Below are 19,248 nucleotides of genomic sequence, written 5' to 3'. Positions count from 1 at the left end.
TGATTATTTTAAACCACAATGTGATGCCCGTGCCCTGGCCCAACAATCAAGGAGCCTCAATCCTCAACACTAACACCAGAGAGGGCGTCTCATATATGAGGAAAGGTACCAAATGCACACAGTAAAGTGCAATTTCCCTTGAGAGCACACAGAGATCACAGTCAGTCCAGGGCTGGTCGCTCCCTTGCTCTCCAGGTCCCCAATAAGACTCCCCACTGGCAAAGCTATAGGATCTGGATCTCAGCCTAGTGGGCAAACTAAAATCTCCAGCACCCTCTCTGTCCAACCAGTGCTTCATGTCCCAGCCCAAGCAGCTGACACACACATGCACTTTGAGATAAGAGTTTATAAAACCACATAGTTTCTCCAGCTGTGCCCCTTTCTCCCAGACTATATGGTAGTTCCACTTGCCACCACCCACAAATACATCTCAGCTACTTAAAGGCCCTTAAAAGGGTGTCCAATTATTACTGTGCATTATCATCCAACTGGTAGTATAGCCCAGGGCTAAAGCTATAGCAGTGGCTTTGTACAATTTTACCAAAGGCATACAAGTACTTTAAGGAGCTTAAATTATCTCTACAAAAAAAAAACAGCCACAGTTAAAAGGTTTTAAAATATTTAATAATAAATAATTAAGACCACAAGACAACACTTTCTACGGTTTCATATTAGAACATTAACCCACCAAATGCGCGGTAGCAAGGACCGCCCCAAACCTCACCCACTACTCTGAGCATAACGTTTAAAGTGCTTTGAATAAACCTCGGAAGACCATCATCTGCAAACTGAATATACAAAGCATTGCAATTATTTCAATAAAACCCTTTTCACCCTTATTTCATGGTACCAGGACTGACACAGATAGCAGTCCAATTTTCAGTGATCAAAAGCTTTGATGTATTCTGTTACCTATTCAAACAAGCACAGAAAAGGCTGCATTTATAAAAAGCAGTACACTATTACACTTAAAATTACAATTCTTTAAAGGGTGAGGGGTGCAAACACATAATATGCTGCATGTATACAAACTATTACACAGACTTAAAATTACAGTTCTATAAAGGTGCGGGTGGCGACCTTTCTGGGAGGTCTTTATTACTGCATTTATTTAATGTATATATTGTCCCACTGCCTCAGATTATTGCTTGTTGCTTTATCTCCAGAAATATGTTTACAAAAAGGTGGGGTGGTGCAGAGTGGCTTACCCTGCTGTTGAACCAATTACTGCGCAAAATTATAGTAAAGACGGGGGTGCAGGGGTTATGGTTTGGGTTTTGTTGTTTCCTGAAGTAATTTACAGTTGCAGTTACTTGAAAATAGTGTTTTTCATCCTCCACAGATTCTTTTCCTCCAAGGAAACCTTGGTGGGGTAATGTTCTAATATAAAGCCCTGTTTCATACCAACTGTAGATTAGGAATTGCATTTGCAAAATGTGCCACTGTAAATTACTTCATGTTCATCTTGTGTGCAACAATGAATATTCACCTTGTCAGTGGATAATATGCATGGTTTGTCATTCAGCCATGTTTTCCATGCAACATCACACGGGCTTGTTCTGTCAATCATGTAGCCCATGCCCATTCCTGCGCGAAAATCAAGGTGGGGTAATGTTCTAATACAAAGCCCTTTCTACTACACAGGGACAGTTAAGAGTTCAGAGATCACACAGAAATACTTAAAAAGAAATACTTAAAATAATTCAGTAGTACAGTTCTGACATCACAGAAAAAACACTTAGCTTGATCTTTCTAGTTTCTAGCTAATTCTAAAAGAAAACACAAATCTAAGATAACTTGCATCTAGAGCAAGACAGTGATGCGAGTTGGATTGCCAAACCAAAAATGCTTAATGCCTTCTGATTCTCTGTTTAAATTGAAATTGCAGTTCTGATAAACATTACATTGTTCTTTCACTTTCCTGGTGTTCCCAGGCCAACAGAAACTGCATAATTATCTTGCACCTGCAGGAAACTACATCAATAAAAGACATTCTACATGTAAACGCAAGTAATTATTCCTTAATTAAAAAATAGGAAGTATGCCTTCATCTAGCCCAGCCGGAGCAGAATTGTAAACAAAGACAGTCCTGAAATAATTTGAACTTCATAGGACCGACAAAAATGCTCGACTTCGCTTTCTTTACAGCAGAGGGCAATGCTGCTGCATTGTTTAAAGTTCAACATTTCACAGCATATTCTTTCAATTAAAAAAAAAAAAAGTCTGTAGTTCAACATTCATATTTACAAATGACAGAATTATGTATAAAATCCTATCTGGCTAGGCTGGCAGCATTCACCCCCCCCCCCAGAGAACTCAAGCTAGTTTTTCAAGTGACCCTTGAGAAACGCCACTTGAGAGGGTTAGGTCTGAGTGTACCTCACCCCATTCCCGGTCTTCAGAGCCCATCTGCATTGGGATTGCTAACCCCACTGTGGTGCTGCACTGACATGACATATGCTTGCAACCCCAGGCTCCATCGTAGCAACTTGGCATTTTGCTGGCTGGCTCTGTTTAACCATGTTAGGGAGTTGTGATTTGTCATAACAGTGAATTTCCTTCCATACAGATAAGGCTGAAGTTTCTGCAATGCCCACACTATGGCTAGACATTCCTTTTCTACAGCTGCATAGCATTCCTCCCTAGGCTGGAGCCTACGACTGAGATGCTCTTTCCCCCTATGAAGAAATAAGTACAGTCCCCACACCATGGTTTGAAGCATCCACCTGAACAACAAATTATTTGCTGTAATCTGGACTGGCTAACACAGGGGGTCCTCCCAAAGCTTCTTTAAGCATCTGGAATGCCTGCTCACATGCTGGGGTCCACACTACCTTATCTGGCCTGTTCTTCCTTGTCAAGTCTGTGAGGGGAACAGCTATGGTACTATAACTGTGGACGAACTTTCTGTAGTACCCTGCTGCCCCTAAAACTGCCCTCACCTGCTTTTTAGTAAAAGGTGCTGGCCATGCCTGAATGGCTTCCACTTTTGCAGGTTCTGGCCTTATCTTACCACTCCCCACTCTATGTCCTAGGTAGGAGACCTCCGGCCATATCCACCTGACATTTGCTCTGCTTAATGGTCAACCTTGCCCTCTGTAGTCTGCCCACCACCTCCCTAACATGCTGAAGGTGCTCTGGCCAGGAATGGCTGTAGATAATCTACCAACCTCTGGAAAGTTGCTGGGGCATTCTTCATCCCAAAGGGCATCTTTGTGATCTCATACAAGCCAAAAGGAGTCACAAAGGCTGACTTCTCTCTAGCACTGGGAGTCAAGGGCACCTGCCAGTAACCCTTGGTAAGATTAATGGCTGTAAGATACTTAGCCCTACCCAGCTGCTCTAGGGCCTCATCTGTCCTAGACATGGGGTAAATGCATCAGACTCTGTGTGACTAAATTCCTGTAGTCCACACAGAACCTGGTGCTGCCATCCTTCTTTGGCACCAGCACCACTGGGGAGGCCCAGGGACTGCTGGACTCTTGAATCACCCTTAGTTCCAACATCTCCTGTACCTCCTCCCTTAGGGTCTGTCTTTCTCAGGCACCCCATAAGGGGCCTGCCTAATATGCCTTTGGGGTCCTGTATCCACCAGGTGCTGCACTAGGTGGGTGCACCCTGGTTTCCCAGTGAACATGTCCCCAAATTCCTACAACACTGCTCGGATTTCTCGAACCTGGGTAGGTGATAGCTGCTGGGACATTGCTACCCCCTTCCACTGAGGTGTCACCCCAATCGTCACTGAGATGATCAGTCCCCAGATCTCCCTCAGACTCCTTCCTACAATCCACTGCAAATGCTCAGCACAAGGGCCTCCTTATCATGGCAAGGTTTCATCATGCTAACATGGTACAATTTGTGCCCCTGCAGTCTGCCTAGCAGTTCCACCATGTAGTGATCATCACTTACCTTTCTTACCATCTTATAGGTTCCCTCCGAAACTGCTTGTTGTGTCTGACAGGAATGGGAACCATTACCTGCTGCTCCACAGCATATTCTCTAGCTCGAGTATTCCTGTCATACCACACCTTTTTCTGTTGTTGGGCTTCTGCCAGGGTCTCCTGGGTCAAGCCCACGAGTTCCCTGAGCCTTGTCCTAAGGTTTATGACATATGCCACAACAGACTCCTTGTGAGACTTGCACTCACCTTCCGACTCATCTCGAATTAAATCTAGACGTCCCCTCACCCTATGCCATACAGCAACTCAAACGGTGAAAAACCTGTGGATTCCTGGGGAACCTCTTTGGAAGAAAACAGAAGGGGCAAATATTTGGCCCACACCCTCAAACTGATATGCAAATGCCTGTAGCATGGACCTGATTGTAGAGTTTAACCTCTCAACCAGACCATTAGTCTGGGGATGGTGGTGGTGGTGGTGGTGGGGGGGGGGGGTCTTCAGGTGCTTCACCCCACAGCACTTCCACAGACAAGCCAGCAGGTCTGACATGAAATTGGCACCTCTGTCAGTTAGTATTTCTTTTGGGAAACCTACCCTGCTGAAAATCTAACAAAGCATTTGCCACCTTCTCTGCCTCAATGGCAGACAAAGCCACTGCCTCAGGGTATCGTGTAGCATAATCCACTACCACTAGGATATACGTTTTCCCTGTGGAACTTGGGGTACTCAGAGGACCCACAATATCCATAGCTACCCTCTGAAATGGCTCCTCAATCACAGGCAAAGACATCAAAGGAGCTCTCACCTCGTCTCCTGCCTTGCCTACCATTTGGCACTGCTCACAGGTCCTGCAGTACCCTGTTAAATCTCTGGAAATTCCAGGCTAATAGAAGTTCTGCATGTTATGCCCATATGAACTGCAAAGGGAATATCATGGGCTATGGCTAGAAGCACCAGACGGTAGGCTCTAGGCACCACCAACTGCTGTACTCTCCCACCTTCAAGCCCTCCCTCAGGGGTCCAACTCTCTGTACAGTAACCCTTTGTCCCAGTATACAGATTCCCCCTTTCCTTGAGAATCAGGTGCCTCTCTAGCTACCTGCCCCAGGCCTTGCAATGTAGGGTCAGAGAGCTGAGCCTGTCTCAACTCTCTCCTTGTACCCCTTTCCAACTCCCCATCCACAGAAAGTCTGGCATCCTCTAACAGTGATGCCTCACTGTCAGCCTGGGTACTACTACTCACCTCTACCTTAGCAGTCACTCTGTCCAAAGAACCATCAGTACCTACATGCAGCTGTGGCTCACATTCAGTCTCATTGCTACACAGTAGCTCCCTCACTGACATAACCACCTCACCAGTCCTGACTGCAAGTTTGCAGTCTGTCTGGGTCTCCCCCAGGCAACCACAGACCCACATTCTGGTCTCCTGGCCGGACTGTGTGTAACTGCATAATCACATGGTAATGCCTTATCCAAATCCTTCCCTCTCAGGACATCTGCAGGATGGTAGTTAAGTATCCCTGTTGTCTCAAGACAACATACTATTGGCATTTTGTCTTTCCCACTTACTGGCTCCCTCACCTTTTGTTCCCCACCTTGCCTCTGTGGACACCTGTATGCCACATGGCCCCACTGGTTGCATTCAAAACATTTAAACCTAGCTCCTGGACGTGCACCTGGACTAGTGGCTTCCTCTGATACTGGCAGATTCTGTTGTGGCGGTCTGCGCTGCCCACCATGGGTTCCTTTAGACCCATGAGCAGTAATGGGGGTCCAATTCCTGTGCAGGGCTGCCCTGCTTGCCAGGTATAGGTGTCTCCCTTCTCCACCTCATCTGAAGTAGCACATTGTCTATCAGCTAACCAGAGCCCCATGTCCTCAGGCAAAGTGCTAAGGGCTTGTTCTCTCAACAAAAGGTCTGTCAGCCTTTCAAAAGTAGTGACCTGACATCCATTCACACACCTATGGAAATAAGTTCAGCAGCATATTCGCGCACACTTTCATCTGCCTTGCGTCTATGCTCACAAAACGTTTTCCTATACATTTCAGGTGTTATCTTAAACAGTTCTAAAAGATATTTCTTAGCAGTATAATCAAAACATGCATCAGACATTTTAGACAGAACAGTTGCAGCTTTACCATGGAGTAAGGGGGGTCAGGAACCATACCCAGAGCGCTTGGTCAACTTCATAATGTTTACATACCCTCTCAAACATATGAAACTATCAAATTATCCCCCTCTTTAAACTGCGGAAGAAATTTACTGACCTTTTGTGCTACTGGGGTCCAGTTACTCCCTTCTCCATTACCTCCAGGACTCTGGCGTAGAGTCAGCACCTCCTTCTCATGCTGCCTCTGCCTCTCTTTTCCTTCAGCTTCCAGACGTTAACAGTTTCTCGTTCTCCTCAGCCTGTAGACTCCTCAGTCTCCCAGCTGCTTCTATTTCCAAACGCCTGGCCTCCAACTCAAGTCTCTTTACCTCCAGCTGGATTTCTAAGTCCACTGCAGAAAGGTTGAACTGTCCATTCTCAGAGGGAATTATATCTCCACTGCCAGTCTGATTGTCCTCCTGGTTGCTGCTTTCTGATGTAGTTGTAACCAAGACTGCAATCAGGTCTGCCTTAGTTAGGTTTTCATGCGCCTGTACCCTAGCCTGGCACATCACCAGCTGGCTCCTTGTCAGCTTACTATACTCCTCTGCTGACATGCTTCCTGCTCACCCTAACTAAGCTAACAAAAGAAATAAAACAATTGTGATCTGAACTCTGAGTATTCACTGCGTGGCTGATATAGAGTACAAAACACCTTCAAAGCTCAGTGTACACAAGCTACAGGAATTCAGTCTACCCACACCACTACAAGCCAAGTAGTATTTGCCACCAATTAATATGTGATGTAGATATCCCACCGCTGCCAATTGTTACACCCGTGCCCTAGCCCAACAATCAAGGAGCCCCAATCCTCATCACTGAAACCAGAGAGGGCGTCTCATATGAGGAAAGGATAACAAATGCACACAGTGAAGAGCAATTTACCTTAAAAGCACACAGAGATCACAGTCAGTCTGGGGCTGGTCGCCCCCTTGCTCTCCAGGTCCCCAATATGACTCCCCACTGGCACAGCTATTGGTTCCAGATCTCAGCCTAGTGGGCAAGCTAAAATCTCCAGCACCCTCTGTCCAACCAGTGCTTTGTGTCCCTGCTCAAGTAGCTGACACACACACGTGCACTTTGAGATGAGAGTTTATACAACCACACAGACTCTCCTGATGAAGGCTGGCACATTTTCTCCAGCTATGCCCCTTTCTCCCAGACTATATGGTAGTTCCACTTCCCACCACCCACTAATACTTAACAGCTACTCAAAGGCCCTTAAAAGGGTGTCCACTTATTACTGTGCATTATCCAACTGGTAGTATAGCCCAGGGCTAAAGCTATAGAAGTGGCTTTGTACAATTTTACAAAAGGCATGCAAGTACTCTAAACAGCTTAAATTAGCTCTACAAAAACAGCCACAGTTAAAAGGTTTTAAAATATTTAATAATAAATAAAGCCACAAGACAATACTTTCTACTACACAGTGCTAGTCAAGAGTTCTGAGATCACACAGAAATACTTAAAATAATTCAGTAGTACAGTTCTGACATCACAGAAAAACAGTCTAATCTTTCTAGTTCCTAGCTAATTCTGAGAGAGAACACAAATCTAAGATAACTTGCATCTAGAGCAAGACCATGCTGTGAGCTGGATTGTTAAGACAAAAATGCTTAAGGTCTTCTGATTCTCTCTGTTTAAATTGAAATTGCAGTTCTGATAAATATTACATCATTCTTTCACTTTCCTGGTGTTGCTAGGCCAACAGAAACTGCATAATTGTTATCTTGCACCTGCAGGAAATTACATCAATAAAAGACATTCCACATGTAAACTCTATTATTCCTTAAGTTAAAACAATAGGCGGGATGCCTTCATCTAGCCCGGCCAGAGCCGAATTGTAATCAAAGACATTCATGAAATTTGATATTCAAAGGACCGACAAGAAATGCTCAACTTTGCTTTCTTTACAGCAGAGGGCAATGTTGCTGCATTATTTAAAGTTAAACATTTCACAGCATATTATTTCAATTAAGAAAACAAGTCTGTAGTTCAACATTCATATTTACAAATGATATCCTATGTATAACATCCTATCTGGCTAGGCTGGCAGCCTTCACACACATTTTTCTTCATCCTCTCTAATTCCCGGAAAAGGATCTATGAGAAGTTGAAAAATGGATTCCAATGCCAGACAAGGTCTTACTTTCCTGCTGACTCCTGGTAATTGTACCACTGACCTTGGGTCCAAATAAAGTGTCGCCATCACAGGGGGAGTTTATGAAGGATGTTTTAAAGCTTTCCACAAAGTTGCAATGTTGCATCTAGGCACGAAGCCCCCATGTTAATGCCTGCTCTGGCCACACCATCTGCTGTGTTGGACAGCAGTCTCATGGCGACATTCGATAACTACAGGGTAGAAAAGTGTGAAATTTTTTTTTAATAGGTTCATAGGTTGGTAACTAGGCTATCGGCCCAAGGGCCTATACAAGCCTAGACATAACAATTCCCTGGCTATTTCTTCCCACACTATTTACTTCCCTAGCAGGGTGACTGACGTGATCCCCAGGGTGCATTTTCTTTCTCCCATCCAATAGTCAAGGTTTTTTTTGAAGAGGACCAAAGAGGCGCTCTGCTTGACATGTATGGGCAGTCTATTCCAGAGTCTGGGGAGTCTCTGGGTCAGGAACCTATCCCTCCAGCATGTTTTGTTTATTGTGATGACAAGGTTTAGATCCCCTGTAGTGTGTGGCTCTGAGGGACTGGGATTTCTTTAAGTGTAACATGTCCAACAGCTCTGGGTTTGACATGGCCTTGTATGTTAAGCAGAGATCACCTCTGAGTAGACTATATGCCACAGAGTATAGCTGGAGTTTACGGCGGTCAGCGTAGGGCATCTGCTTTAGGCCTGTGATTCTTTTAGTGAGGTATTTCTGCAGCCTTTCCAGTTGATGCAGATGTCTTGAGAGGTACATACCAAACAGGGCGTTGTATTCTATAATGGGTCTAATGATGGATGAGTACAGTGGGACAATGGCTACCTTTTTTCTGGATGAAAAGCCCTTAGTGATGAGGGGTGCCACACAGGATTTCCTGACTGTTGTGGCGATGTGGTTATCGAAAGTGAGACCACTGTTCACCTCTGTCCCCAAGTCTCTTATCACACTTTCGGTGTTTAGTGGACTGCCACCTATGGGGTAATTCACACGTATATGTTTTTTCCCCAAAGGCGATAACTATACATTTCTTGGCATTGAGCTTGAGCCCATGGCTCTGGCACCAAGCATCCGTTTCTGTAAGGCCCTTTTGTAGAGTATCCACATCATTTGGGGATTCAATAATGGCTCCCAGTTTGCAGTCATCTGCGAACTTTGTTAGCCAGAGTCCTTTAGAGTTGGCCTGTACTTCAGAGAAGTAGATGCCAAACAAGAGCGGTCCCAGGACTGAACCCTGAGGTACTCCACTTGTCTGGAGCTGGATTTGGAGTCAGCTACTTTTACAGTGTGGCTTCTGTCAGTAAGCCAGTTGGAAACACATCGTGTGACGTAGGGATTAATGCCCAGCTTAGTAAGTCTATCTATGATTCCGGAGTGGGGGATGGTGTCAAAGGCCTTGGGGAGGTCCAGATAGGCTGTGTGGAGCGCCTTATCCTCATCCACGGCTCTGGAGACTGATTCAAAGAAGTCAATCAGGTTCAGGAGCAAGATCGGCCCTTCACGAACCCAAACTGGGTGGGGTCCAGTGTTTGAAGGTTGCCAATGTCTTTGTTTATAAGTTCCATGATAATACGTTCCATGTCCTTGCAGATCAGGCTTGTCAGACTGATGGGGCGGTAGTTCCCAGGATCCAAGGTGGATTCCCCCCTATGGAGTGGGATAACTGCAGCTGTGAGCCACTCAGTGGGCATGAATATATATCTGCCAGTAAGTTACCCACCAGGTAATTTTAGAGTTCCTTAATCAAATCTCTCTGGAAACATTTCAAGTAAGCCATGTAGTTCAGAGCACAAAGAAAAAGTGGCTGAAGAACAAATCCGTTTCCCCAGTTAGCCCAATGCCCTAGACTCTCTTATGGGGACAGACAGAAGAACTCTCTTCAGACAGTTCCTTTTTAGGGGTTGCTTCTACCACCGTGGCCTCTAGAGGAGGACCCTTAGTCCATAATTTACTCTGCCTGGTTTCTTTGGAATGGGCTCCGCCATATCAGGCTCCTTCCAGGCTTTCTGATTAATGAGTTCAACTAAGGCATCGGAAAGGGAACTACCCAGGACGTTGAAAGGCCAGACCCGCAACCTTGGAGAACCAACAGGTCTTCAGGGTAGACCTTGGGAACCTTCTCCCTTATCTAAGTCAGTGTTTCTGGTGACAGACACAGGAGTCAATTTCCTTCCTCTTACAAGTCCTCTTTTCAGGGAATGTGCCTTGGGACACCTAAGGGGGATATATCAGAATCTGACATGGGACTCGAATGCACACTAGTCTTGATGCCTAAGAGATCAGTCTGTCCCTGTCTGCCAGAACGTGAGGAAGTAGGAGCAGTAATCAGAGGGAGATTGGATGGATCCAAACTCTTAGCATGTGTGAGTCTTAGTCCAGCCAAGGCCCTCTCCACAGTCTCAAAAGTCAACTCAGCCAATGGAACTGAAGAGCCACATAGGTTAGTACAGCTACAAGCTCTCAATTCAAAGGGCTGAAGGCTTGGAGGACAACCTTGAAATCAAGCTTTCTAATGCAGAAACCCCTAGTAGCAGGAATGGCTCTGAAAATCTCAGGGTCAACTCCACCAGAGTTCCAACACAGACACACTGGCTCTGGGTCTCTACTGAACTCGAGTGCATCTGTGTCGAGTGAGTGAATGGAAAATTTCGAAGCAGAAGTCTCCAAGATTGTCTCTGAAGCTTGTACTGCGGGAAGGTTGGATCTTGACATACGCTGGCTCCAAGAATGGAGATGACATAGAAAGTTGAACCATCAGGGAGGAAGATACTGATCCCAGTCCTTTCTTCTGGGGCAGAGTTGAGAGCACTAAGCTGAAATGAAGCCTGTGACTGATAAGTCCTGGAGTAAAAGATGTCTTCTGTGCAGGAGTCTGGATCTTGAAAGTCAGATCCGACTATCTTGAGACTTTTGGGGCCGGACTCGCAATAGCTCTGGAGTCGGGGAAACCTTTTCTTGGCTTTGAGTAATCCCTGGGTCTTGCCTTTAGACTTCTCTTTCACCTTCTCTCCATCCTTTTGTCTTTCTTCAGCTCTCTCCCATTCCTTATTCCTTTTCTTCTCAGAGGAAGGGGAAGAGGTGGATGCCTTTGGGCTTAAAGACATTTTGGACTCTTGAGGGGTAAGAAGCCCTTTAAATGCTAGTTTCGCGCCTCACCACTGAAGGGCTCTGTTGCCGAATGCTGAAAAAATGGAGCTCAGATCCTATAAGTGAGAAGGTCCCAAACAGAGTGGGTACTGAGGTGTTATTTTACGCTCACAGGGTAAACACTTATTAAAACCTGTGGACATCAGAATAGCTATGAAGAGATGTATCTAAATGCCAACTATACTTATCTATACAACTTCATACCTGCTACATTAACACAATATATAAACACAGATATACGAACTACAAAACACGCATTAATCAAACTAACAATAGCTATAGTTAGAATAGTGTTAAGTTATCAGAAAATTATTACAGGACAGGTGAATTGTGGGTGGGGAAAAAGTCAGAGCTCTCTGATCCAAAGCGTTGGTACAAGGCACTATGGTTGGATCCAACCGTATCAGAAAACCCACACACTGGAAAAATTACACACATTGGCTTGGCTCAGACTGTACAGAACTACAAATACTACTACTAAAAATATTTAAAAGTTAACATATAGAACTGTGTGGGAAAAAAGTAAAGGCCATTATTGCACAAGTCCAACAACAAATGATGTTTGGTAAACACAACTCAAGCCAGCTTAATCTTACCTCAGTGAAGGGGCATGAACGGACCAACCAAAGTCTGCAATTTTTAGCTCTCCTCGCAGCCCCATTAGTAAATTCTCTGGTTTTATGTCTCGATGAATAACTTTTTTGGAATGACAATAAATTAAAGCATCAGCCAGCTCCTCCATATACTATAAATATAAAAGAAATTAATTGAGAAACTGCAATTTATTAACACAAAGTCTATTACAAATTAAGTGAGCAAAATGAGCTGGCCCAATGAGGACACTTCAGCCATGACCTAAGCAGAGTACAGTAAAGCAAAGGTAAACAATATAAACTGACACTTCAGAGTAGCCCGTTGACCAAGCACTGTGTGTGTGTGTTGGGGGGGGGGGGGGGGGGGTGAAAAAACAGAAAATCTCACAGCAGAAAAATATGCTGTGGAATCACTATATCTGTTCATCTGCTACATACCTACACAGAAAATACATCAGCAGATGCTAGATACTAGATATAGGGATCCAGCAACAATAGCATGTCAGGAATTAATACCCAGGTTCAGAGGTCTTCCTTGCAGTTTAATATTGTAAGTAGGCATCAGAAACTGATTTCAAAGGCACTCCAATAGTAGGTAACAAGAAGCACAGGTATAGGAAAACGGAGACCAAAACTGGAAGATAAACAAAAAGGGTCCAAAAAGTTGTGAAGCAGAGGTGCAAAAGGGCTCCAGAGTCATACATTTAAGGCAATAATGCTTGAGGACATGAACCAATAAGAAAGTGATTAAAAAATATTTTCAATTTGCATTTACGTAAATAAGCAGTTAAACACCCTGCACAACAGATGGGCTATGCTTATAGATGCAACACTTTCTAATAGGTGATAATCTTCCTTATAACATTTCATTAACAATCTCCTTGAAAATGAGTTGCACAGTCACTGCAAGATAGTCCTTAACAGCAGCAAAAGTCAAATCCAACTTCCCAAAAGTATTCATCCTCTTCAGATAACACCTCAGAATACATTAAATGCCACAGGTAATGCTCTACACCCTCAAGGGATTTCCAAAGAAAAAGATGAAAGGACCATCAAGGGACAGTTATGAGAACACTTAGTAATACATACATGCGGCGTCAGTTGAACTAAGGGGACCACCTCTATGATGAGTCAACAATTGGATCCACCCTCACCATCCATCATAATCCAGTATTTTGTCTTGGAAAAATTCAATGCTCAGGACACACCCTCTGATGGTGAATGCCACAATATCATGCTCTGACTACAAAGGCATGCCAAACTCAAAACCTGCCAGTGTAGCCTCAACAACTAAAAACTACACACTTACAAATACTACTAATGATAATAAAATATTACATCTACCCTGCTAAAAATGCAGTTATGTAATACAGTAAATATGACATTTATCCTGAAAATGGAGTTATGCAAGTAAAATTAATGTACCCACCATATCTAGGCATCTGTGCTGTCCATTTTCATTTTTAATTGGCGTATGGGTTATAGATGCGATCCTCACATCCAACTCTGCCGCATTCTACAGACTCAACTCTCAAGCTCCTCTCTCTATCCTTAATACCCTAGTCCATCCTCAGTATCTCAGAGTCTGCTGCCACAAAGATTTCAGTGTACAACAGAAGAAAATAGAAAATTACAGAAGAGCTCCAATCCAAAACTACAGGTTCCAATAAATCCAAATCGGGTCACTCCAGAAGATGACAGCAAGGAGGGAGGGGAGTTGAAGAATGAAAATGGACACCACAGAGCATAGTTAAGGTGAGTACACAACTACAAACATATGGGACAAAGTCCTCAGCTACATAAATCTTGGGTGGCCCTCATGGAAGGTATAGATTATAGTGCAAGAGTGTGTATGCTATATCTAAGATGAATGAGAGGCTTACGTGCACATATAAATCCCTGATGCATGCAATCCCTAGTGGCATTTTGAAGGAACAGCCAGAGAGAGCATGCATAATCATAGTTGATTTGTATACACGTTACTTAAGTTTGTCAGTAAGCCTCTATAGCGATGAGTTTGTATAAAATAAAGCTGTTTAAACTGAACCCAAGACTACTCTTCTATTGTGCCCAAGGTAGGAGAGCAACATGGTGTGTCAGAGCAGAGATTGAAGAGAGAAGAATATTTGGAGCCATGAGGTGCAAAGATAATAGTGAAGGCAAAACCGAGAGAAAAGAGCACAAACAGAGCCAGAAAGAATTAAAGGTAACAGGAAATTACACAAACTGTATGATACGAAAGATTAAAAAAAAGCATTACACGGGCACAAACCGCATCATCAGGCAAGCGGAAAGTATGAAAAGTTTAACTAAAGAAAAATGTTAAAGTATTTAATGAAACAGTCATGTTTAAGGCAAAGTTGGGCATGTTTAGAGTAAAACGAGCACAAGAAAAGTACAGTGGGCATGAAAAGGGCTTAAATGAGCAAAACTAATACAAGAGAAAAAGTTATGTTCTTACCATAACATTCCGTGTGAATTGTTCATCTCGCCTTTGTTCTTACACACTGGTTCGGAGCCGATCCTCGGCTCCGAGTCGGCCACATCACCAGCTCCGCATCTTCGAGAAAGCTCGAGGCACAGTGCTATCCCATGATCCACCAGTGCTAACCCTCAGATCTAGTTTGCTAACACTCGAAGAACCCCACTAGTTACTTACTGCGCCCTAGCGTACAGAAATGCAACCACACTGTCTAATACTCTATAATAAAGTAGAGGAGAAAAGATGCCATACCTGAAGTACAGTAGGAAGCTCAAGAACACCCACATCTAGAGAAGACTGAACTCAGCTCAAGACGTGCCCATTCTAGACCGCAGGACAGGGGATGGAGGGGGGGAATGTAAGAACAAAGGCGAGATGAACAATTCACATGGAACGTTATGGAAGAACATAACTTCTTTATGTGAAATTGTTCGATCTCGCCATTTGTTCTTACACACGGGTAGCATCCCTAGCTCCTTTATCCTGGGTGGCTCAAGGGAGAACATTCCTGAGAACAGTGGAACCAAATGTCGCCGTCTCCGGAGTTTTTATCTAATTTGTAGTGGGTAATAAAGGTATGTGGTTTCGCCCAGGTTGCCGCCGCACAAATGGTATCTAATGGTAAGCGAGTGGCATGGGCCAAGGAAGTAGCAACTGCCCTCGTAGAATGAGCTCAAGGATTAGAGGGGAGCTGCTGTTTCGATTCTGCATATACGAAATTTATACAGTCCGATAGCCATTTGGATAAAGTAACTTTCGCTATCGCTTCTCCCTTTTTTTGGTCAGCATAAGATACAAATAGTTGGTCTGATTTTCTGTATTCCTTAGTCCTGTCCAAGTAAAATCTCAGCTGCCTGTGAATGTCCAATTTGTGCAGCATGTATTCCAGCTTATTAGAGTGATTTTTGAAGAAGGTGGGTAGCTCAATAGATTGATTAATATTTTGAACTGAACAAATCTTTGGAAGGAAGGATGGATTGGTGCGCAACGTTACTCTGTCTGGGTGAAAAATCATGTATGAGGCCCGGACAGACAAAGCCTGCAACTCTGAAACTCTCTGAGCGGAAGTGATGGCAACCAGAAAGAGCGTCTTCCATGATAAAAATTTGAGAAGAGTTGTGGCGGCTGGTTCAAATGGGGACAACATGAGCCGTGAGATCAGGTTAAGATTCCACGGGGCGAATGGATCACGAAAAGGGGGACATAGGTGAAAGGTACCTTTCATAAAGGCTTTGCAAAGTCTGTGGGACATGAGAGAATTATCTCCTAGACCAACATGAAAATTTGATATAACCGCCAGTTGTACCCTTATCGTGGAAGTGGAAGCTCCCTCCTGAAAGTGTGGAAAGAAACTCTAGTATCTTGTGTACTGGAGCCCCTGATGGATCTATACCCTGTTGCGAGGCACAGTATGCGAAACGTTTCCATTTGCTATTGTATAGCTTCCTTGTGGATGGCTTATGGGAAGATACAATGATCTGTTGAACTGCAGGGGACAGTAAGCTTGACCTGGCTAAGATGGGAAGCGGAGCAGCCAAGACGTCAGTTTGAGGGACTTGAGAGATGTGTGGGTAACTCCCGAGTGCGTCAACAGGTCTGGCACTGGGTCCAGAATCCACGGTTCGTCCACCTGATGAGTTTGAAGAAAGGGAAACCAGATTTGTCGAGGCCAGAATGAGGCTATCAGAATTATGGTCCTTTCCAGACGTTTGGCTTTCTGCAAGAACTTGGGGATTAACGGAACAGGGGGAAAAGCGTAAAGGAGACCCGGGGGCCAATCGTGTACCAGTGCACCCCTGGGGGCACTCCCCCGAGGAAGTAGTAGGGCAAAGTAGCTTCTGCATTTGGCATTCAATGGGGATGCAAATAGGTCGCAGCAAGGCTGGCCCCATCTGCGGAAAATCATTTCCGCTACTTGAGGTTTGAGGGACCACTCGTGGGGCAACAGGATGGCTCTGCTCAACCTGTCCGCAATCACGTTGGACGTCCCCGGGATGTGCGTTGCTATCAGAAAGCGTCCGGTGGACACAGCCCATTGCCAAATCCTGAGGGCCTCTCTGCACAATGGATAAGACCTGGTTCCCCCTTGATTATGTACCAGAGTACTGACATGTCTGTCTGAACTGTCACTATTCCCAGAGGCAAGGACTTGTGAAAGTGCTGCAACGCTAGAAACACTGCCCTCAGCTCTAGGACATTGATGTGCAGATTGTATTCCAAGTTGGACCATTCACCTTCTACTCTTCTTCCCTGAAAAAGCCCCCCCCCCTATCAGGGAAGCATCCGTGGTCACAGTCGCTGTAGGACTGGGTAATACGAACGGTCGGCCTGTTGTTAGATCCTGACTGTGCATCCACCAAAGGAGATCCCGTTTGCAGGAGTTTGTGATTAGGATCTGGTGAGACAGTGGAAGCTGTCGGTACGACCACTGAGCGAAGAGCATCCACTGAAGAATCCTCATATGCATTCTGCCTAGGGGGACTACAATAAGAGCAGCTGTCATCATTCCTAGGACTCGTAAGATTTGTTGTGCAGGGACTTTCCTGCTCTGAAGAAGGATAGTAATCTGACTTCTGAGGGCTGATACCCTTGATAGGGGGAGATTGATTCGAGCCAGGTCTAAATCTGCCCCTATAAATGAGATGCGCTGTGAGGGCGATAGTGTAGACTTTCCAAAATTGATTGTTATGCCTAGAGAGGAGCAAAGGTTGATGGTGTAATCCCTGGCTTGTACAAGACGATACTCGGTGGTGGCGGAGAGGAGCCAGTCATCTAGGTAAGGAAACACCCAGAATCCCATCTGTCTCAAGTGAGATGCTACTACTGCCATGCATTTGGTGAACACCCTGGGGGCTGTGGTGAGGCCAAAGGGCAGAGCACGAAACTGGAAGTGACTGGCTCCCAGCCGGAAGCGCAGATGATCTCTGGACGCTCTGGCCATCTTGATATGGTAGTACGCGTCCTTGAGATCTATAGAGCACATCCAGTTGCCCTCCTGTAGGAAAGGAAGTATCGACTGAAGCGTGACCATCCGAAACTTTGCCTGCTCCACGAAGGTGTTGAGTTTGCAGAGATCCAAAATTGGTCTCCAGTCCCCTGTTTTCTTTGGAACTAAAAAGAACCTCGAGTAAGTTCCGGATCCTATTTGGTCCGTCGGGACTGGTTGGATGAGACTGTTTTCGAGCAGCCTTTTTATCTCTATGAATGCCTGGTCTCGCAGACTGGGTGGAACATCTGGGGGCTTTTTGGGGGCAGGTGGAGTTTTTATAAAAAGAATATTGTACCCTCTGGTAACTATGCTTTTTACCCAGGAATCTGATGTGAGATTTAGCCAGGCCTCTGGGTATAAAGCTAAGCGACCCCCCGACTGCCTTCAGAGTAGGACAGCCGGGCCTGCACTCAGGAGTGCTGGAAGGGCTTCCCAGAGAAAGTCTCTGTCGCCCTGATTTTGCGGACCCCCTCTGCCGCCTGGGCGGCATCTTCCACTTCTTGCCCCTCCTCTGCCTCTGGAGGGGGCATCACTCTGAGTGGGCTGAAAGGATCCCTGAGTCTTTCGGAACCACATTTTTCCGCCTCTATGCCCTTTGGGGTATGGTCTAGACAGGGCGGAAAAACGGACCCCTACGGCAGACAGGGTCTTCCCTTCTTGCTCGCACCTAATGAGAGTCTTCTTTACTTTGGGGCCAAACAAGGAAGCACCAAAGGGGGCGTTTGTAAAGGAAGACTTGAGGGATTCCGCAAAGGAGCATAGGCGCAACCAGGATTGCCTCCTCAGAGCAATCGCTGAAGCTGCCGCTCTACTCGATCCTTCGGCTGTGTATGAAATAAGCCTCATGGACGAGTTCACTATGGAGTTGAGGGTGTTAAGCTGTGCTGTCACTTTTTCGGAGACAGCAGCATCTGTGTTACCCTGGAGAGTATCTCAGAGGTCCTTAAGGAGATCTCTCTGTAGATGCATGAAATGCGTAAGGTAGTTGAGCGATCTCATGGAGAAGGTCGCAGAACTAAAGATGCGCTTCCCATACCTGTCCATCGTCCTAGAATCCTTATTAGGAGGATGGACAGAGGAAGATGATTCAGACATTTCCTTTTTAGTGGCTGCCACTACCACCATAGTATCCACGGGAACTCCTTTCGTAAGGTAGCTCGTCTTGAGGGGCCGTGATATATTTGTTAGGTCTACGGGGGACCGGTTCCACCCTATCAGGTGATTCCCAAGCTCTACGGGCTATGAGTTCTATTAGCTCGTCAAACGGTGGGGTCACCCAGGAGGTAGAAGGTTGAGCCCCAAATGCCTTCAGCAGTACTGATTCGTCTGCAGAAGGGGTAAGGGACTGCCAATCTCCCCTCTGTTTCAAGATTTCTAAAATGTTAGCAAAGGAGACATCTTCAGAGGGGGACCGTGGGGACCATTCTGCTTCATCCAAATCAGTATCCTATGTTAGAGATTCCTGTGGGGAATCAATGTGCCTCCTCTTGCACAATCTTTTCCTCTGTACATCCTCAGAGGGGGCTTCTGGGGATGCCTCCGAGGAAATAGGGGCGCCCTCTGGGGCTTGCTGAGGCACTGGGTCTCTATGTTTAGCAGGGACCGAAGGTACAGAAGCAGAACACGGACCGTTTGGGAAAGGAGAAGATGATGTCGATGATGTATGTGTCTGTTCAGACAAGACCTTCCTCATGATGTCGAAGGCACCGGTGCCCCGGTCCGAGGACGCCACCCGTTCCGAAGAAGCCGATAGCCTCCCCGGAACCGGAACAACGGGCTCCGACCCTGAGGACGGAACCGAACTGATCTGAGCAGAGGCCCCGAGGGGA

At 45.5% G+C, this 19,248-nt stretch overlaps 1 protein-coding gene across 1 annotated transcript in view; it reads right to left on the bottom strand.

Moving 5' to 3' along the window:
- Positions 1-19,248, bottom strand: part of LOC122807169 (aurora kinase C-like) — a gene marked incomplete at its 5' end in the record, with an annotated part of 1,171,146 nt that overhangs the window by 244,412 nt on the left and 907,486 nt on the right. Inside the window, 1 exon segment of the mRNA XM_044078204.1 lies at positions 11,952-12,100. Within this exon segment, the coding sequence (XP_043934139.1) occupies positions 11,952-12,100 (149 nt within the window).

This window comes from Protopterus annectens, chromosome 7.part0, assembly GCF_019279795.1.
Source record: "Protopterus annectens isolate FY-2018-M chromosome 7.part0, PAN1.0, whole genome shotgun sequence".
NCBI classification, from domain to species: domain Eukaryota; kingdom Metazoa; phylum Chordata; order Ceratodontiformes; family Protopteridae; genus Protopterus; species Protopterus annectens.
This window is presented reverse-complemented; position numbering and strand designations above follow the sequence as displayed.